The sequence below is a fragment of the Apteryx mantelli genome, chromosome 19 (genome assembly GCF_036417845.1).
Source record: "Apteryx mantelli isolate bAptMan1 chromosome 19, bAptMan1.hap1, whole genome shotgun sequence".
Classification (NCBI taxonomy): domain Eukaryota; kingdom Metazoa; phylum Chordata; class Aves; order Apterygiformes; family Apterygidae; genus Apteryx; species Apteryx mantelli.
In genome coordinates this window covers 3,430,219-3,451,722 of record NC_089996.1, presented here as the reverse complement: position 1 = coordinate 3,451,722, position 21,504 = coordinate 3,430,219, and the positions used below count along the sequence as shown (strand labels likewise).

Genomic DNA, 21,504 nt, shown 5'->3' with positions numbered 1-21,504 from the left:
ATCTAGTTTTTGCAAGGCAAGTATTTTATTTGACAAGGAGAGATCTTAAGTTCACATGTATTTTTCTTAACATTAATAAACACTAGTTCTCATGCACTTTGCTGTTTTCTCAGACCTGGATCTTCTAGCTTCCAGCTGGAATTGTAGCTGGATTCTAGCACCATTATTCCACTTTTCCACTATTATAATTGTATCAAGTGTTAGAAACACAATGTGACAAATTCACCTCATTGTAGCCCAAATTCAAAGTAAAAATTTTAAACTATTTGTATTATGTTCACACAGAATTAAATTCAAATTACTTAAATGTTATAATTTATAAAATCTAACTTTAAACTTTAAAAGAAATCTTTTACAAAGTAGCAAACATAAGGAAAAAAATTGTTTCAGTGGCTGCTATATTCTCCTTAATTGGAATAATGTTATTCATCATAGCAATACCATGTAAAGCTGAAAAAAGGTCTAAACATATTTGAACATTTTGAATATAACTTTTTAAGTATCAGGCATTACAACCATCCAAAGCATAAAGACATAGGTTTAGTCAGTCTAATTCAGATTTTCCAACTCGCCTAAGCCTTTGTAGGATTGCACGTATATTTACTTTCTTTACCCCTACTTTCTTCCATTAAAAAACAGATTGACTTGTTAATGTACTCTTCCTCACATTGTATGCCAGCATGTTTGTTACATGTTTTTCCTCCCAAAATTCTCATTGCCTATTTTTTCTGTAAAAATAAAGCAAATAGGAATACTAAAAAATATTTTTAAACCATCCATTTTTACATTGTTCCTTCAATAAACCAGCAGTGATAGAACAGACTAGTTTTGCCTAGCATACATTATTTTCTAGAACTGAAAAAAATCAAGTGCAAGTCAGCACTGCAGCAATAATAGATGCTTTCTTGTCATCAACCAGCTAAGCCTCCCTCCTCTGATATGCTTGTACAGTTATTTAAATATACATTACTATCATACCATAACCTACTAACATATCTTACTATAGCTAAGACACATTACTATTAAGAAAATTGTTAAATTAAGTACAAAAAATATAAGAAATGCTGTTATATATGCTTGCAAAGTGCAGTCCAAAGGGCCCAATCTACTCTTCTTCAGATAAAGAGAAGGTTTTAGTTTCCAGATTCATAGAATCTGAATTAAATTTTGGATCAGAACTCTTACAAGGGGAAGGAAAGAAAACACAGAAACATAAATGAGGAAAGGGATGGAAACAGACACAGAAGAGAAAAGGAAAAGCCAACAAAAAAGGGGAGAGGTAAGAAACCAGTGATTACTTCCAGCACCACAAACCCAGAACAGTAGCTCTCAATAACAAACTGCTGATAGAACGGCAGAAGTGGTAAGATGCAAAAGAGCATGGCAATGCGGCAAGCAGGACAGTCTACAAACAGCAAGGTTAGCCTGACTGTCACGCTGCTTTTCCAGCCTACTGAACTTTTCACAAACGATGTGGTCTGTCTTCAGCGTGGTATGAATCTGTGGTAGTAAACTAGAATATACAGTAAAAATAACAGAATCGCTTCTAACATTTAGTGAGGCTCTAAAGTGTACTAAGCCTTTTACATCTGTCATGTGTTTTATCATCAACATTAACGTCTAGGTTGCGTTACTTCTGATAAGCAGGGACTATGTCAGAATTTCTCAAATGTTTTTGTTTACTTTAAAAGCTTTCTCATTACATTTAGGGTAGAGCCCCTATACCCTGTCCCAAAATGGTTCCAGTGGTTTATGTAATTAAAGAGCTGATACAATTTGTTTCGTTTCTCAAATCCTGGAGCTTTAGGTATTTTACTGTGATACGCAGAGAAAAAAGAGCTGCTAAACCCACCGAACATTCCAGCAATCGCCAGTTCAAATTCTGAATGGCCATAAAAGGAAGCAGGGTCAAAGATAACTGGCCCAGAGTCGTCCTCAGCCACATTCCCTGCCCACAGGTCCCCATGCAGGAGAGCAGGAACAATTTCTATGTCACAGAACATTTCAGGAATCTTTAGCTGAAAGAGCATGAACAAACACGTAACAGTTCAGGAGCTTTGAAAAAATATTGAATAAGCAGAACACTATAGAGTATAAAAGAAAACCGATCAAATACTGCCTGTTTTCAGCCCTCATGGAGCACTTTTGAAGTGATGGCTACAAGCGTAAACTTAAACTACAAGTCGGTAATGAATGTTCTTACTTATTCCTGACAGTGCTTAACAAATCATTTATTTCACACCCTAGTATCAATGTCTACTATTAATGTATTGTTTCATACATTGACACTCTGGGCTGTCACAAGAAATATAAAATAAGTTTCATTTAAAATAAATGGTTTAAGTGGCAAAGAAGATTGCAACACCCTGTGGTCCTCCCTGAGCTGTTAACATGGGGACATTCAGTTTTTATGGAACTTAATTCTTAGATGCAATTTCCTATTTTATTATTAGCTATATTCTAAGAAATAAATTTCAGTGCTGACTTAGAGGTTTATTTTTAATATCCATTAAAAAAATGAAAGAGCAACATGAATTCTTTTCAACTAACTGGCGTTAGACCAGCTGTGAAGTTATTCCTGTTCACTAAAAGCCATGTAAATTTGCTATAAAACATTTAGAATTCCACTGGTACATATTTTCTAACTTCACAAATAACAGATTTAAGACATGGTTCGTACTTTTAGCTGTGACCAAAGTTCTCTTGCTTCTCTGTCTCCATAATCTTTTTCAATCAAATCCAATTGAGCTTGGAGTCGGTGACGTACAAAGAAAGAAGGCCAATCACTCTGCCATTCATTCACCTTAAAAATACGATACAGAAGTTTATAACAAACAATTTTAACATATGCATAGTAAGTATTAATAATACATAGAAATCAAGTTAAAATGTTCGCTGCTGGAACAACAGTCTAAACAACGTTAATATGGCCTAAACAATGTTACTAGACATTTGGTTGATTGTTCAGTTGGGAGTGGTACTTTCTTCCATGCTTAGGTGGGGCTGTCTTTAACATGAGATATAAGTTAAGGTTCTGGCTATTTTCAGTCATTCTGTTTTCTTAATCATATATTTTAGAGGGAGACTCTCTAGTAAGCCTATTTCAGTTTTTCCATATTATATTCTAAAATCATTCTGGAAATTTAAGAGGACAGTTCATTTTTATTAGGTAATGAATTCCTAATTTGGTAAAAAGCTGTACTCAGCAAAGAGTTTCAGACATAGAAAGTTCATTCAGTTAAATAGTTGAATGAAATTCTGCCATATGCAGAGTCAGAAATGGCTGATTTATCTCTGAGAGCCTGTTCCAATGTTTTACATGAGGTTTTATATGCTCTAAAAAGCAGTGGATTTTGCCATTTGAGATCTATGTAGTAGGGGCTTAGAAAAAATAAAAACAAAGATATGGCTTATGAAGGGATATTTATTTTGTTAAGTGTCACGAAGCTGAAAAACCACTACATAAATTTTAACTTCTTGTCCAAACCGCTGCACTTGCTTGCTGCTGCATGCCACTGAATAGCCATCACATTCATTTCACCATCAGATCAAAATGAAACACTGAAAGCAAAGCTGTGATCATAAAGCTGAATGCAATAAAACAAGCTTTTGTGTAGGGAGTTTGCAAAACTGTACGAGTACATACTAACTTCACAGACATGGAACATACCTGTGGTATATAGCCACAGCAAGTGGCTGTATGGAATCCAAACTTATCCACATACTGAGACTCAGAGCGACCTGCACCTTTACCTAAGAAATAAAATAAATATAACAAGTTTAAAGATCATTACACAGAAAAGTCTGCAAATACAGAATTAAATTTCAGACAATAGGCAAAACAAATAATTTTAAGTATGGACACTTATAAGTTGCACTTATTTCATGGTCACAGTCTCCTCTAAAGATAAAAAAAATATATCTTAACCTCAAATATATTGAATGGACACAGAGGCACAATTAGTGACTTATTTGGATAACTGAGTTACACATTCAGGAACAGAACCTAGATCTCTGATTTGTAAGCTGACACTGGAACATGTTGCCACTAAACATGGCTTATTTTTGATTCATGAATTATTTGCGACTTGCCAGTAATCTGACTTTCTCTCAAAAATAATGGAATGTAATAGGTATACCACTACAGGTCAAACTCTGTCCATTCCTGAAGTCATGGGAAACATGCAGAAACAAAATTGGGCATCAGATTTTAATACTAATCATGCTAAAAGAAGTAGAATTCCTTGTATGGTTTCTCATTTTGTTCATTTTTGTCTTAATCCACTTTCCAAAGAACGATGGAAGGTACTTTCACTGATGTCAGTGGAAAATGGATCATGACCTTACAATGCTGAATTATAATTGCTTTCAAGAAGCAACAATTGTTATAGATTAGATTATATATTTTAATTCAAAAATCCCCAATATATTTAAAGGGGAATTTCATTGCGTGTTTACTAAATGGTACATATTCTGTAGTAAGTTAATTGGTTGAACTGACAGGGGAAAAAAATAAAAAAAGAGAATGTCTGTAAGATCAAGAGATTGATAGGCTGAAAGTTTTACCTAATACTGAAAGGGACATCTAGCCCAAATCTTTAGTTTGGTTTAAGAAAAGTTGAAAGCTATAAATATCACTTATTAGCATTATTTCTTACTAAATTCCAGTATCAACATATTTTTATATAACAAAGCATGTACAAAATTAAGAATTAAAAATATATTCACTGAGTATTGTAAAGTTTAAAAGGATAAAATTTGTTTAATGTATATAAGAGTAATTATAGTTACTCTGTATATTATGTACTTTTGAGAAGTTTGGCATAGGGACAGGACATGTCTTATGAGACATCATTAAAATCATCATTAAAATTATAATGCAACACTGTCACAGGCAAATGAATTATTTCATTTTGGTTTTAGTACATGGTATCTATACCCTACCAACTGTGTGTTCCTCCTTTCTCAGTTTCTCTCCAAGCCTCTGGTTATAAAGATGAAGATCTGCTATCTGCTCTCCAAGCTTTGAAGAATATCTATAGTTTCCAAAAAAAAAAAAAAAAATTGAAACAAGACAAATGAATGAAACATTATGAAACACTACAGGAAAAAAATCTTAATTCAATATGAACAAGTACAGGGTTCTATATTTGCCAGGAAAATTCAGCTGCACAAATACGTAATAAGGAGCAAATGGCTAGACAGCAACTCTGTAGAAAGGGTTTATAACAGATAATAAAATGAACATTAGTCAATAATATGCTCTTGCAAAAAGAGCAAACATAACACAAGGTTGTATAAATAGGAGCACAGCGTGAAAGCCATTAAGTAATCTTCCTGGTCAACTCCACTTTAATAAGCAGAGAACAAAACATGGTATCTAGTTTTGGGCCTCACACTTCAAGATCAGTTGGACGGAAATAAGAATGATAAGTCTAAAAAGAAGCCATGAGCAAAAAATTGAATTAACTGAGGTTGCTTAACCTAAAAAAGAGACTAAAGAGAAACAGTTAGTTTCTGTGCATAGATACTTAACAGCAGCTGCAAGAAAGCAAACAATCTCTTCTCCATGTCTAGAATGGGTAGAAAAGAAATCATGGGTTTAAAATTGCAACAAAGATGATTCAGGTTAGACATTAGAAAACCTTTCCTAATATTAGGAATAGTAAACAATTGTCATGGACTGTTAGGGGAGGCTGTGGAATCACCATTATTCTCCCAATAAGAATAAGTTGGCAAACAACTGCCAGAAGACACATAGGCATCACTACATTCTCTTAGAGCAGGGGAATGACGGCAATGACTCTTGAAGGCCTAATTCCATTTTCAGCTTGGTTTACTAAGGAAACAAGGCTTATACAGTCACGTTGTCTACCTGTTTATTTCTTCTCTGCCCTAGTGCCTTTGAGCTTGTTGGTTGGCTTCGACTGTATTGATACGGGACCAGAGGTCTCAAAGACATAAGGAGCCTGTAAGTTTAATGAAAACTGATAGGCTGGGAAAAGAAGCTCAAATTAATAATCTCATGGGGGAAAGATGGGCAAAAGTGAGCCATTTTCCTATTCACTTTAGTAACATCCAACTGATCAGCACATGTGGACCGGTCTGCCAGCAATCACACACAGCTCTAGACTAGCCATAGTGTGCCATTACTGTTGCAGGCAGAAGGTCAGAGAAAAGCTAAATATGGGGAGGGAGTGTACATATATATATGCACACACATTTTAACATGGATCTTGACAGATTTAAGCTGTATCTGTAAGAGAACAGAGATGTTCTTTTCAGGAATCTCTCTGACTGAGCACAGATATAAGAAAATACTCTGAAAAAAATGCAGTAGAAAGAAAAAGAGAGAGAAGTGCAGACATACTTGTTGAGATGCTTCATCTTTAGGTACTCCATGACAAACATTGCTCCTCCTCCAGGAAGGTCAATCACTTTAATAGGCTGAGGCACTCGCACAGTATTGGTTTTCTGAATAGCTTCCAAACTTGCCATTTCCCCTTCAAACATCTTTCTAGCCTGTCAAGGAATAAGAACATCCTTGGGCTAAACTATGGATGCCTGCAACAAATTCTTTGAAAAATAGCCTTGTTTTCAAACGTAATAGTTAACTCCTCTTGATAACAGAATGTAGCTGCAGTGAGGTTTCAGTACACATAGGGAGATTCGTTTGATTACCTCAGTGGGATTTTAATCTCTTTCTTTTCCCTAAATTCATCTCAGGGTAGTAGGATAGAAAATATTTCACCTTGAATTCCCAGTTACTTATGGCGATATCAAACTACTGAGATGTAACTGTTGTCTCTGAGGAAAATACCCAAGACTTCTTCCTTCAAAACCACAGATGATCACTGCTAAATGAAGTAAAAGATTGCATCCTTAAACTGGTTCTTTCTTTCCATGCAGGTCAATGGCCACCAGATGGAGTTGACAGCACAAACATTAAACCTATACTCTGTACTTGTAAGGTAAAGATGCTGTTCTTCACAGCAATTTTGGGATGTTTTAGATATTGATAAGCAAATTTCTGATGCACTGGGTTACAAAAGACAATTTAGTACCACATTTATATAGTAAAGTCAAGAGCTCAGCCCCAAAAACTGCGATAATCTTACTGCTAGAAACCCAGAAAATAATGGAGAAGCTTGAGAAATCTGTAGCTTTCAAGAAATGCATGAGTTTCAGCATTGGCACCCTTTGTTTTCTCCCTCCCTCTCTCTTTCCCTCCCACTATTCTATCCTCCCAGCTGAAATATGAAGAGGAATGCAGTGAATGCGAATTCAGCTTTAGGCTTTTCCAAATTGTAAGTACGACAAAAGCAACTGTTCACTTGGCCTTTTTTTCCTCCATACAGCAATGCCAGGTCCTGTTGTTGAGGGCTATCATACTGCATTACACCACATGCAGCATTAACCAAACCCACTGCATTAATACCTGATGTAATATACACTACAGCTTTCAAAAGAAAATTGAAAGAAAAGCTTGAATAATCCAAAGCTTGAAAATGCACAGCTCTCCATCATTTACAAGCAACTGCTAACTTTAAAAAACATATATTGCTCTCTATATGCAATAATATTAGTAGTTAAATATCTGTTAGCATTAACCTGAGACTTGTGGTTGATCTTAACAAATATTCGTCCACTGTCTGTTTCATAGCCTTGGCCTTGGCTGATGTATCCTCCTCCCGAGCTTCCAAATGCCTTCAGAATGGAAGTTTTCAATTCTGTTTTCAGTATCTTTTCCATGGTAATTTCCAGGCTGTTGCAGCTGTTTCCTGCTAAATCCACTGCAAAACAAGATTAAAGGTCTGGGTCCTTCCCTCACTGTCACTCTGCTATGAGGTAGAAAGGGCCACCCACCAAATCAAAAAATAGCAGCTAAAACAAAAAGCAAATCCAGAGATAATGTTTAGAAATGCTTTGGTTTTCCATGGGCTTTTATAGTTTTAGATAAAAAATAAAAATCTTTAGAAATATTTGCTAGAATAAAATTGAGAGGTGTGTCCTGGGGTCCTTTCTCAACTGTGCTGAGAGCTGCTGGTATTTGTAGTTTGGACCCGTTTTTCTATTTTAAGCTCAGTGTTCACATTGGTAGAAGAGGTAATTTTTAAACAAAGCCACTAGAGGGAGTCTAAAGGCAACAATACAAATTGTGCACGTTTGTTGCATTATTGTCATTAGCGAGATATGAAAAATACAACGTTGCAGTCCACAGGATGCAGTTTAATCATGCCGCTGACCGCTTATCAGCCAACAGAAATAGGGGGAAAGTACTATTTTTCCCCCTGCTCATAACTGTTTTGTGTAGACCTATCGTCATCAATGAGCTCTTTAGAACTCTTTCTGCCTCAGGACGCAATCCTGCCGCTAGCAGATCAGTAAAAAGGTTTTTATTACCTGAAAGTGCCCTCAAGTCAGTGAGACAGTAAGGTATTCATGGCTGGGCATTATTAAGTGAAAATTTATGGTAAAAAAATCAGGAAGGTGATAAGTCAATCTAGGATTCTATTCCTGCGTGCTTCTCCTGGTTTAACACATGATCTTTAGGAAGTCCTTTCACCTTTTTCTCTCTCACACAGAAAAAGGGTCCCTTGGATACTGCTGGATTTAATCACTTTGTACTTGCAAAGTGCACCAACACTCTCAGGTATAAAATGCAACACGTTATCATAACCCTGATCCTACAAGTTTTATTTAAATACTGTCTGTATAAAGATAACATATTTGGTTCCATGAATAAGGCTGGGTCCTAGCATGTCACAACCTGTGCAAAAGACAGCAGATCTTGTTCCCCCTTGGAGCAGCAATGCCATCCCTCTCTCCAGTGACTTTCTGGATTCTGTGCCATTGCTTCACTTGTGCTTTCATCCATTTCTCTCTCTTTCCAATACCATTAGTTTACAATGCCAAAACCAAGCAGCTTACATGAATCAAAGGAAGGAATGATTACAAATACTGGCTTCATTTAGGTAAGCTTCTCACTACATTCCCAAATGGTTCTAGTCCTAAAAGGAGTGGAATAAATTGGTATAGTACAAGTGATTTCTCAAACACGTAATTTCTCAAAACATAGACAGCTTCTTAGAGTACACAGAGGAACTGGAATATGGCTGACCTCAAAGGGACAAGTCCCCCTAAGGAGGAACCTTTCTAACATCCAGATATATCAGAGCAGGACACTGCTTACAGAGTGAGAGTACAAGCTGGAAAAGTGCAGTTCAACAAACATGACCTGGAATCAGAAACACTGATTCAAACACTGACGAATACACAAGAATAGCAAGAAGCCACATTTAAGGTTCTTTATCTTGGTTGGTGTGTGTAAAGTAACCAGTGACTGTTTTTACAATCCTTCTACGAAGACCAGCTGTAATTATCATAAAATCCCATGTCACTGACATACTAAGTGTGAAATACATTATTCACAAAATAAAGCCACAGAAAGTGGTGTTAGGGAAAGGTGGAGATGAAGAGTCAACACTTATCATAGGAGCCTTAAGTAGCTAGTCCATACACTGTCATGGAGCATCTGTGCCTAGGAAGAGGGCCATAGCTGCCAAAGAAAATGACAATACCCATATCAAAGAAAGCTCAAAAGCATAAGAGCTCAGCATGCAGGTTGAAGTATGGTAAACCAGTGCACATGCACTCAAAACAACTTGATCACAACTGTGGATCTTGGACTGTTTGGGGCATTCAGATCACACGACTCTGATTTACAGTTAGTGAAAATGCCAAGCAATTTGAGTTTTGGGAGGCGCCCTAAAGAGCACTGCCGTTGTATCAATAGTCTCCAACTGCCGAAGGGAGGGGACCATACAAATACAGGCTGCAGCTAAGCACCTGGGAAAAGGAATGCAGTTGTGGCAATAAAACAGACAGTAAGGGCCCTTAATTCTGCCTAATGAAAGGTATCATAATTCATTCTTCTGTTTACTTGCAAAGGACAAAGACACAAGGAGAGTGGACCTTCATCCACAATTTTACTACTGAACTGGAAATTTCTGCAGTCCAGTAAGCCATGGACTTCTAGGATTTCCAGTGAGGATGCCAATAGTTACCAACTCTGACATTTCTTTGAGCATCCTGGCATTTTGTTTTTGGTTAAATCAGAAACAGGACTGTGTTAATTCAAGTATCTTGCGTCACTTATAGATTAGCCAAGAGATAGCAAAAGACTTCAATTCGCTTCCATTTTCGATCAATATTGAACCAGCTAACTACAGGTGAAAGGCCTAATTTCCTAACAACATTTTGCTTCTTGTTGCTTTCAGTCAATCAGTTTCAAACATCTTGTTTTCAAACACTGGAAATACAATTCAGAAGTGTCCCAAATGAGCTTTAAGTAACAGAAGTGCTTAAAAAAAGCTCACTAGTACCTAAATGAAATCTCGCAACACAAACAATTCAGCACCATGGCCAGATCACAAATAAAAATATTAATTGCTTAATGGCAAGGAATTATAAAAGACTGTTTATGTGAGTACTGTCGGGCTCTTGGACTGAGACCCAGCTTCATGATTATGCTTGTAGTGGACTTTTTAGCCATTTAATTTCCTGGCTCCTTTTTCTTGTTCTGCTCACAACTGCTTCTATCATCTGTTAGAATATTATCTTGCAAAGAAAAAAAAAAAAAGGTATTCTGATTCTGGTGTGGTTTAATTACCAGAAATATACTTTCTCCTAAAGTCTTTTGTCACAAATGGCACCTACAAGACAAACTAATTAAGTTACCACTTCCCACTCTTTTTTATTTCCGCTATAAAGGCCAGTACCAGTTAAAATCACCACATCTGTTTAGGAAAAACAGTGAAGATGAAAAACAGGAAGAAAACAACACTAGACATTAACATTCATATCTTCAGGCAGTTATTGCAGTTGCAAAGAGGGTAGCAGTCTACAAGAATTAAAATAACAACAACAAAATCACACTGATGCATAGGGGTATACATGAACTAAAAGTACATACTATTTCAGTAGAAATGTGGGCTCCATGCAGAGCTGAAGGAATGACATTTCTATTTTTTTGGCTGAAGTTTTTCAAATGTGCATAGCACTGACTTAGCTATACTTCTGTTTTCAGCAGGCATAGTACAAAGCTAATGCTGTTTTAAAATTCCACCTTTAAACAAAAATGGTAAAATATCACTTAAAAATACTACAAAACTATCTATACCATAGGACTTTTATTTTTGTTTTCACTTCCCATAGAAGTTTGGCCAAGTCATTAAAAGACTTCACATTGCAGACATGTGAAGACACTGACGTGGTGTCTCAATCTGATATACAAAATCTTCAAGTGTATTTTTAACATACATATATATAAATAGATATTATAAAATTCTCCTCCCAGAGTCATGTTCTGCACATTGCATCATTTCACTTTTCATTTGCTTATTAAAATAAAAGCCTTTAACAGTAGAAGTATAAATTCTGGAGGCCTAAAAAAATGGTGCTGGTCAGACTTGGCAAGTTTTGATAACACTTGTTTGTTTTGATTAACTGTGTTCAAACAGGGATAATCAATTATGTTGATAACAGCTGTGTTTTGGGTTTTTTTCTACACTAAGCATACATACAGAAAGTAGACAACAATTGGCATTAAAGCAGTAAAAAATATCTATCAAAATGACAGGCATGTGAGAGTTTGGTATCTCCCTCCTTAGTTGTCTGTATCCATCTGTTGTCCCATCTCATTACTTTGAATATATAAGGCATGCCCAGAGCACAGAATGCAACAAAGGGGTTAACAAAAAGAATCACGAGAGTGGTACAGAATTAGATGTTATGGAAGAAAACATTACCTTACAGAACTGCAGCAACTTCTTCGTAAGGGTCAACCAGCAGCCTGTCCTCAGAAAAGATCTCATCCTCTTCTCCATTGTCTGATTCAATCGTTGTTTATGAGAACTCAAAACCAAAGGATCCATGGTACAGTAGAGCCAGCTATTACATTCCATTTGTATTCTTCTTTACTCCCCTTCCGTTTTTAATTGTAGCACAACATTGCTTAAAACGACGAGCCTAATATCCCTAAAATTAAAGCCCTAAATATAGCTGTTTCTACTTTCATAACCTGCAAACAATGCAATCACAAAAGTATTTTGATTCTGGTCTGTTGGATAAAGGTGAACTCTGAGGACTTACCATTTATCACTCAGTGCTACAATTGACAGAGAATCCACCTTCATTTAACTTTTCACCTTCTGATAATAAAAGGTATTTTAGTATACTAAAGATATTGATTTATTGAAGATTTGTAAATGAAATAACTTTATTAAATAACTTAACTTTATTATAAGGGCATATGGATATGAACAGTTGAGGAACTATCCAGATTGACTGCTGACCACAGCATTTCTTCAATCAGTTACACTAAGCAATGTTAAGTTCGGGTGAATGTGATAGGATATGGACAAGGACATAATGTCTCATCTACAATATCCTAATAGCTGGTATCATACATAAAGTTTGAAGGAACATATATAACCTCAAATGCTATTGTAACTGAACAGCACGTTGTATATTTTTTTCAGTGACACTGCTTCAGATTAAAAACCACGACCAAGTTCCCACCAACACCTTTGCTAACCATGACCGTCTAACAAACTAGGTACTTTTAACAAGCTAAGGCAAGTAGCTTCCCATAAATGAAAGCAAGCTGTAAGGTTTTAATTCAGAAAACACAGACAACAATAATCAACTGGGAAACTTTATTTTATTTAAGCAACAAGTAAAAGCTATTCTGTGGAGCAAAGCTTTAGAACTTTTTGTAGCCAAAGTTAAACAGCCAGCGAAAAGACTAGTAGAATTAAGGGTAGAAAGTTTTATCAAGTGATAGTCTTCTCTAGACCTGTTATCAATTCTTCCAAATAACTGCAAAACCAGCAATTAAAAAAAAAATCAGTTATACGCCAATATCCTGTGAAAAAACATTTTTTAATTAAAGCCATTCCCAAACATTTAAAAATCATGTTAGGAATCATGCATCTCTCTCACCTACCTGGCACACTTGCACTGAAATATCATTACCAGTCTACACCAAAAACAGCAGAGTTACAGTTTTAGTGTTATTGTCTTGCAAGTACAAGAAATAGTTATTCTGCAACTTTGTGCTTGAAATCTTTAAAGTATTTCTATGACAGTGGTGGAGAGTAGCTGTTCTGTGAGTTACCTTTTAATCTCCTTTGGTTTCATGTTTCTTATCCCAAGAGCTAGAAAGCGCACTTCGTGGGGATCTAAGAAAAATAAGTCAGCTTATAGCACCTGTATTCTAAATTACAGAAAATTTATGTGAAGCCCATACCATGAGCTGATGGCATTATCCTGTGGGCAGTGATGGCAGTCGATTGTTCGTATTAGTGAGTAAGAACATCTTCACAGGCTGTATGCACGCAGAGTGTCTTACCTGAAAGTCTGCTTTAAGACTGCACCCTATTGGACAAAAACATAACCCAGAAAAGAAAACGGAGCTAGCTCTGGTGAAAACAAAATTGCTCCTGATGGCAGCCAGCTGATCAGCAAACACAGAACAGCCTACAAGAATGCCATGAAGCACCAAAACGCACATGCCCAGAACAATTTACAAGAATTCTCACACTGCTTTGTAACAGAACAGGGAGCAGTCTCCATCTCATAAAACCGCATTACCAAAATGAACAGAAAGTCCAAATCACTTTTTATGAATCCACTTACAAAATTTTCTTGCTGACTTTCAAAATATTTTGTTAACGTTGTTTTCATGCACATAACTGCAAATGAAGAGACCTGAAAGATTCTGAGCAATCTATCCAGAAGAGAGGGGAAAAAACAGCAAAAAACTATGAGCAACTTTTTTAGCCATCTCCTCAATAACTGAGAAAAACAATCTTCCATTTCACAAGCGCTTCTCCGTTGATGTTTTCCATTAGGGTGTGAATGCAAATCCTTAGCTAGTATTTCTCTACTCTGAAGCACAATTGGTCCCTAACAGAGAGCTTCTTCCAAATTATTTACCCTTGACTTGATTTGAATTAACTTGCCTAATCTCAAGTGTACAATGCCTCCTTGACACCAACGGAGGTTTTATGCAACTGAATAAACCCCTTCCTGGATATTTCCCTCTTAAAAATTATCCCCAACTGCACTAAAAAGGGATGAATATGCCATGCTTCATATTCAGCAGGACTCATTGATTCTAGATCTTTAGCTGTGCAACAAGGTCAAGGGTCTAGTAGCTATTTTAACATTACATGCCTGTAGTTGCATCACCAAGCACAGGGTTTTCCAAGTAACATGGGAAGTATTCTGCTTGAGCAGAAAGTCATTTTATCAGGTTTCTCATAATGTTTAGGGAAGATCCTCTATATCCTGTACCAAAATGGTTCCAGTGATTCATGTAGTGAAAGAGCTGATAAAGCTTTAGGCGTTTTTCAAACCCTGGAGCTTTGGGAATTTTACTGTGATAAGCAGAGTAAAAGGAACTACTAAAGCCACCAAACATCCCAGCTATTGCAAGTTCATACTCTGAATGGCCGTAGAAAGAAGCCGGATCGAAGATAATTGGACCAGAATCATCCTCAGCCACATTTCCTCCCCAGAGATCCCCATGCAGGAGAGCAGGAACAATTTCTGTGTCACAGAACAAGCTGGCTATCTTCAGCTGCAGGGGAAAAAAAACCAAGATGTACCAGTAACACATTTTAAGGTGAGTGACTATAGGGTTTTATCCACATACATGCAAAGGTTACAGAGCATTAATTCAAACTTCTTAAAAGCCAGTTAACAAAAAAATGCAATTTGAAACAGCATAGGACCTGATCAATAGAGCTGCTGAGATGATCGACTGGATTTCTACTTTAACATAGATGCTGGCAGTTGAAGACTAGTCATCCAGTCACATATCCCACTGCCAAGCCTAGTGTGCGGAAATTATGCTATTAGAGATTCCACCTTGTATTAACCAACTACATTTTGTATTTTTTCTCAAAAGCAGTAAGCTCAGTTGCTCTTTGGCATTAAAAAAATTGAAAATATAAAAATGCATTCAGTGCTGCAATATTAATCAGCTTTAAAAATAAAAATAATAAAAACTGGGAACCTTTTATCAATCTTGAAGGGATTCCTATGAAGTAGTAACCAAACAGCTAACGCTGCAGTCGCTTAGTTAGATGCAAATATTGCATGAACAGATGATGTGAAGGACTTCTATTCCTAATAAGTAGGACACTATTCCTAATAAGTATTTCTCATCATGCACACGTTCTAGGGAATGAGAAACGTGAACTTGATCCAGTATTTCCCATGTAGTAAAGCAAAGTGCTATTTGGCACTCATTCACTTTGGGATATTAGCATAGGTGGTGTGGCAGAAGCTGGTACACCTTAGAATAAAGGGCATTTTAATCCCTAAAAGCTGGAGTCTCTTACCAACAGAACCTGGAGCACACCAACAAAAAGACAGAAATTCTGCTTTAACAAAAGAAATGCTAAACAACTGATACCTAGTATCACTATAATGAGAAGTGAGTGAAATTCTTCTACCTGAAGCTTTGCCCAAAGTTCTCTTGCCTCCCTGTCTCCCGAATTCTTTTCAATCATGTCCATCTGGGGCTGGATTCTTTGTCTGGCAAAGAAAGTCACCCAGTCATTCTGCCAGTCGTTCACCTGAAGGAACAGGATCGCAGAGCAGATATTAGTTCTACACCACACAAAAGAAAGATTTTCTTCTTTTTCAAATAAAACTTAGGAGAATAATACAGCCTTCCTGTTGATAGTATCCAGGACAGTAAATGTTACTATTTTTTAATGGAAAGGTACCTTAAAAAATTAAGTTAGGGAAAAAGTAGTTTTCTCAGTAATAAAAACAGGAAAGAAGAAATATACAGATATCCAGCACAGCTGAAGTGCTGTCCTTAGCAGGCTGAACAATGGTTTTTGTTGTTATAACTCCATATAAATAAATGAATTTGCATTATGGATTATTTTGGCCATTTGTGTCACTCAAAGCAAAATAACATAATCCTAAAATTTTATCAGTCTGATGAAGTACAACCTACCTGTGGAAGATAGCCACAGCAGGTAACTGTATGAAAACCAAATTGATCCACAAACTGGACTTCCATTTGCCCTTGACCTTTACCTTTCAAATCAAAGACAAAAATTCAATACTAATAACAAGATTCTACATATCTACAGTGCAACTGGACCTTTAAAACTATGGAAGGGTATAACTTTTTTTACTGAGAATAAAAAAACTGCACCTCGATGCCCTTTTTATTACAATACTTGTTGCTGTTGTTTTGTGATTTTTAAACTTGATGTAAAGTTACATTATAATTTTCATCACCACATTTTGAGGTAGTATATCTCCTCTGTTACCAGGTCCTTGCAGAAACATTAGCTCAGGATCCCAAGGGTCCCAAATCAAACAAATGTTATACATACAGGGATCCAAACTGAGCAAACAAAAGCAAACAAGAAGACCCCCTGCCTAGGTCTTTCTTCCAAATCTATTTTCATGACATCTCTACTGGAAGAAGACAAACTTATCCTGAAATAACAAAAGCTATTTGAACTGACTGTTTTGCAGGTTATTATTAACTAGGTTAAATTTGCAAACAGCTGTGTACTGTACCAACTGTGCTCTCCTCTTTCTTCAGCTTCTCTCCAAGCTGCTGGTTATGAAGGTGGAGATCAGCCAGTTGTGTTCCAAGCTTTGCTGAATGTCTAAGAAACAAAAGTATGCTTAGCAACACTGATACGTGAATGAATCCAGTTCTTGATATACAAGGAATTACTTGGACACATTTATCAAGCACATGAAAGAAGTTCCACATCTACAGCAAAGTAAATTTTCAAGCTATTAGGGTCAGAGACACCTCTTCTTCCTGTGAAGATTACGTATTAGCAGAGAACAAAATGTACTTACACGGTTATTTCTGAGAACACTAATTCAAAGTGAAAGTGAACAGCGATCCTAAATTCCATAGCAACAAGACACTAGTGATTCTAATTTCTGTGTAATATTCATTCTGTATTAGCTTTCAGCAAGTAAGAAAAGAATGCACAGTACATGACGCATTTTTCTTGACAAACTGACTTGGTGAGACAGAGACAAGTAGGATTCATCCTTTTCTTTGTCTCCCTCTTCTCCCCTTCTCCCTCTCTTCAGTGAAACCTCCATTAACCTTTCAGCTACCTCAGTTTCTGGCTTTCTACCACCTCCCCTCTCTAAATGTCTGGCGCCTAGAAGATGGAAGAGAAAATGCATTCTCTGCCAGAACAAAGTAACAAAGTTCCTGTTACTTCTTCAGCAGCTATCTCCAAAGACAGTTGAAAATTACCTCCTTGCATTTTAAGAGCTTATGAACTCATTTCTTGTCGCTGATCTCATGTCCAGCTCTTCTCTTAATCACTTGTTCAGATGGCCCTCATTTATCTGTTTATAACAAAAGCTTACCTTCTATACAGTTCAGAAAAATCTTGCAGTAATTACAAGCAACTCTCGTGGCCAGCAGCTTCCCATATGCTCCTTTTCCTGTCTCTGACCTCTCACATCTTTCTCTGCCCTAAAGGCACTGTCATTTAAGGCAAAGTTATTTCTTCATTTTGTTTCTGTTAACATAGACTGTAGCCATCCCCTGAAATTTGTATGTCAAGGGTTGCATTTGCACACTTTTCCTTTCAATCAGCACAAACACAACAGGATTTCTGCTTTTTCTCCTGGACTTCACTGAGGGCTCTTCATCACAGACTCTGCAAGTGGGCAGGGTGAGGAATAAATCTTTAAGACAGCTGCGAAAGTCCTGAGATTGGGATGAAAAATTGGACATGCCCACCTTCCTAATGGAATTGGAGAGATGTCTTCATCATATTTAATTTCCCCAAGAATTTGCACAGAGAAGGGAAGAATATGCCAAAGATTTTAAACAATCAAAATCAACATAAGAATTATTAAAAATATTAAAATCAGGATGTATTCACTTTGGGAGGTGCCTTTGCATGCTTATGACAAGAAATATTAAAAAATGGTTCTTGCACCAAACAAAAGTACACAAAACAGGTGATCAAGCAGGTCATTTTCCAGTCCCAGTTCTCAAGAACCTTACTGTGAAAATCACTAGTTACTTAAAAAAAAAAAATCACTCCTCAATGTAAGACTTCACTGCTAGGTGAAGTATTGGGATGTATTTTATACAGTTCTCTGCTGTGTAACTTTCCAAATCTTGACTTGCTTAAAAGAATACATTAAAATTGATTTCCACTTTGAAAGTAAGTGATTTAATTGCCCTAACAGTCAAACTTTCTTGCTGAAATAAGCAAGATAATACTGTGTTTTACCTGCTTAAGCCTCTCATTTCCAAATGCTCCATCACAAACAGAGTAGTGCCTCCAGAGAGGTCTATAACTTTGATGGGTTTAGGCACTTTTATTGTCTGCGTTTTCGAGATGGCTTCCAAACTTGCCATTTCTCCCTCAAACATTCTTCTAGCCTGCCAAATATTAAAGGAAAGCATCAGTCTCTATGAACAGTAGTCACAGTGAAACAAAGCTCTTTTACAGAGCCAATCAAGGCTGTAAAGTTTAAACAAAAAATTAGGGGCAAGTGAGCTATACCATGGAAGAGAGGTAGGTAGATCTACACCTCCAGACTTGACAGTCATTTCTGAATTACAGGAGTCTCACTTCATAAACCTACTACATAGAAATGACTTAGTTTCTAACATTCTCTATAATCACAAAAGTAACTCGGAGTCTGCTTACAACAGAAAGTGTGCAAACTGCATGTATATAAAATGTAGGCAATAACTTTATTAACAGATTATGCTGCAAATGACTAGGAAGATAAGTGCAACAATGTATATCGAGCTAGAAGAATGGTGCTGGTCTTAGTGTTCTTCATGTCTTTCCTCACGCAGACTGCTCAGTAACACAGCAAAAATAACTGATGCCAGTCTTCAAGACAGTCCGATCTGCAGTCCACAGAATGATATTCCCTGGCCTGCTTCCTTTGCCTCATGTGAGGAAAAGAATATCAATGATAGTAGCCAAAAGCCCCTTACTGCGCTCGCACACAGAAGCCTTTAGAACCCAAGCTACTACCAAAGCCATTCACTCTGAGGACATGCTGAACTTAGGATCTATTTCGGCAACTGTTATTCATATTGAGTAAAATCTGTTCTCCGAGTTGCTCCATAAACCTCAGTGGCACAAGGCACGTGAAGAAATGCTACTCAAGAAGACTGAGACAGAGGTGGCAGAAGAGGGCACGTGGGAAATCTACAATATCTGCTAAAAGCAAAAGCAAGGAAATACAATGACCAAAATAGAAATAAAATACTACTACTTTAGTACTAATACAGTCAAAGGACTATTTGCAATAGACATTGATTAAAAATTCTAGCGTCTATAGGAGATCAAGAATAACTGCTGAATTACTGAGATGTGCGATACCTTTGTTCAGAGGAAATCAGGAAATACTGTATCGCTAGCTAAAGCATCATACTAGATTGAAGTGTTAACTTTAATAGAGTAAAAACCACAGTGTTTTCTAAAGAAAATGCTGATATATATCCACTGCTGCACACACAGCACAGTATTACAATACAGTTTGGCAAAGTTTGCTTTAATCATCATTCAGAATCCACAGACACAGCCAAAAGCATAGAAAATGAAATGACTGCTGAATAGAAGATCTATCCAGATTTTTTTCCTAAGTTCTACCTTGTACTAGCTGGATTGTATACCTAAATATACATTTTAAAAAGGTTTAAGTGGAATTGTTATGTTGCTACCAATTTAAACTATTTTCTGTCTAATGTGAAGCAGAACAACCTTTCAGGATTTTCTTGTGTTATCACCTCAGTGCTTGCTTTTCCATCCAGCTCCCTTATATGACCAGAAAGGGGGAACAAATTTGGAACAAATATAGTTGCACACATCCTTTCAAAAACATTCCTTTGCTATTAAAGATATATATAAGTTCTGCCTTTTGTTCTTCCAGTGATACCATTCCCTTGACAGACACAAGTGTTAAGTGCCTTCAGAGTAAATTCCACCTGATCTCTCCTTTTGCTAATAGGGATGCCATACAGGTATTTTGTATTTTACTTATCTCTATCAACTGCAGTTATCTGCCTTCTACAGTAGCTGGTACCCCATACTGAAAGAACAAGGCAGAAAATCTTAAATGGCAATTACGGAAAATACCATTCATTGAGAAAAGCTACTTATGTGCAAGAAATTACCAATTTTGTTACAACGAGGAAAGATACAGCTCATCAATAGATAAGCTTGCATCTCCTCGCTCGCTCCAGACGCTTCCCCAACGTACGCACCGCAGCGACACCGCCACTACCGCAGCCAGGTCTGACACCGGCGGGCCGCTGCAGGGCTCGCCCGGGATCACCAGCGCTGCCAGCGGCACAGCCAGGCCCCAGAACCGCCGCTTCCCAGCCCGCGACGGAGGCACGTGCCGGCGGCCAGACCCGGGCCCACAGCAGCGGCCGCCACCCCCTCCCGGGCAGAGGCCGCCCAGCGATGCCACCTCTCAGCCCGGCGGCAGCCGCTACTTTAGCGCCCCAGGGGGGCCGGCGAACCTCCGTGGGCCGAGGCCGGCACCTCGCCGCCGCCCGGCTCCTCAGCGCGGCGCCCCACCGCCGCCCGCCCGCCGCCCGCTCGCCCCCCGGCGCCGGCCCCCACCTCCGGCCTGGAGTTGCTCTTCACGTACACCCGGCCGCGGTCCGTGTCGTAGCTCTGGCCCTGGCTGATGCAGCCGCCTCCCGAGTGCCCCGTGGGCCGGAGCACCGCGGTGCCCAGCTCCCGCTTCAGCTCCTCCTCCATGCCGCCTGCGGGGGACAGCGCGACGCTGCCACGGGCCCTGCGCCTGCGCCTGCGCCTGCGCCTGCGCAATGCGCGGGAGGGCCTTGCGCGGAGGGGGGGCACTGCGCCTGCGCCTGCGCGGGAGGGCCTTGCGCGGAGGGGGGGGGCACTGCGCCTGCGCCTGCGCGGGGGAGGGACCTTGCGCGGAGGGTGGGCACTGCGCCTGCGCGGGAGGGAGGTTGGCACCGCGCCTGCGGGCGGCAGTGCGCCTGCGCGGCGCGCGAGGCCGGCGAAATGGCGGCTGAGGCGGAGAGGGCGAGGTTAGCTAGGATCAGGGACCTGCCGCGGGGAGAGCTGGCGGCAGGCAGCGGCCGAGGGCGAGGGCTCGGTTGTGTGGCCGGGAGGCGCGGGAGGAGTCGCCGCTCTCCTCCTGGGCGAGCGGGAAGCGCGAAATTTCTCCTCGGAGACGCAGAGCGGGGCGCGGGGAGGCCGCGGCGGCGCCGCCTCGGGGGGGCGGGCGCGGCGCCGCCGTGGCCCGGGCGGAGGCGCGGGGGCCTCCCCGCCCGCCGCTGGGGGGGCTGGCGCGGGCGGCTGCCCCTGGGGAGCCCCCTGGGGCTGGGCAGGAGGCTAAATATTGCCTGCAAAAGCCGTGTTTTTCTTGGAGCATGATTTGGTCTATAGAGAGACTGTAAATATG

The 21,504-nt window shown here is 38.9% G+C and overlaps 2 protein-coding genes across 4 annotated transcripts; both read right to left on the bottom strand.

Annotated features, from left to right (window-relative positions):
* Positions 1 to 6: 6 nt before the first annotated feature.
* Positions 7 to 9,940, bottom strand: FN3K (fructosamine 3 kinase). Its single transcript, XM_013960854.2, has 7 exons — positions 8,771 to 9,940; positions 7,612 to 7,793; positions 6,371 to 6,522; positions 4,945 to 5,036; positions 3,671 to 3,753; positions 2,681 to 2,803; positions 7 to 2,018 (listed from the first exon to the last, which is right to left on the bottom strand). Exons 1-7 carry the CDS (start codon positions 8,817 to 8,819, stop codon positions 1,680 to 1,682), a joined length of 1,020 nt encoding a protein of 339 aa, XP_013816308.2. The 5' UTR covers positions 8,820 to 9,940; the 3' UTR covers positions 7 to 1,679.
* A 2,765-nt stretch (positions 9,941 to 12,705) lies between these two features.
* Positions 12,706 to 20,870, bottom strand: LOC106499408 (ketosamine-3-kinase-like). 3 transcript variants are annotated; one of them, XR_010886055.1, is made up of 7 exons: positions 20,688 to 20,870; positions 18,327 to 18,478; positions 16,621 to 16,712; positions 16,043 to 16,125; positions 15,528 to 15,650; positions 13,010 to 14,647; positions 12,706 to 12,882 (listed from the first exon to the last, which is right to left on the bottom strand). XR_010886055.1 is itself a non-coding variant. In XM_067308215.1 (6 exons), the coding sequence occupies exons 1-6, from the start codon at positions 20,826 to 20,828 to the stop codon at positions 14,309 to 14,311; spliced, it is 930 nt and encodes a 309-aa protein (XP_067164316.1). In that variant the 5' UTR covers positions 20,829 to 20,870; the 3' UTR covers positions 12,706 to 14,308. The 3 variants fall into 3 exon arrangements, 1 of the variants encoding a protein (XP_067164316.1); XR_010886056.1 differs by having other exon boundaries at positions 13,181 to 14,647; XM_067308215.1 differs by having other exon boundaries at positions 12,706 to 14,647.
* Between the last annotated feature and the right edge of the window lie 634 nt (positions 20,871 to 21,504).

Coding starts and splice junctions, on each gene's coding strand:
- FN3K (XM_013960854.2), bottom strand. CDS start 8,819: ATGGCATTGCTGCTCCAAGGGGGAACAAGATCTGCTGTCTTTTGCACA. Junction 5,037..6,370: donor AAGATGAAGCATCTCAACAA/GTATGTCTGCAC, acceptor TGGAAACTATAG/ATATTCTTCAAAGCTTGGAG. Junction 2,019..2,680: donor AACTTTGGTCACAGCTAAAA/GTACGAACCATG, acceptor ATGCTCTTTCAG/CTAAAGATTCCTGAAATGTT.
- LOC106499408 (XM_067308215.1), bottom strand. CDS start 20,828: ATGGAGGAGGAGCTGAAGCGGGAGCTGGGCACCGCGGTGCTCCGGCCC. Junction 16,126..16,620: donor GAAAGAGGAGAGCACAGTTG/GTACAGTACACA, acceptor TTGATTTGAAAG/GTAAAGGTCAAGGGCAAATG. Junction 15,651..16,042: donor GCTGTGGCTATCTTCCACAG/GTAGGTTGTACT, acceptor CTGTTCCTTCAG/GTGAACGACTGGCAGAATGA.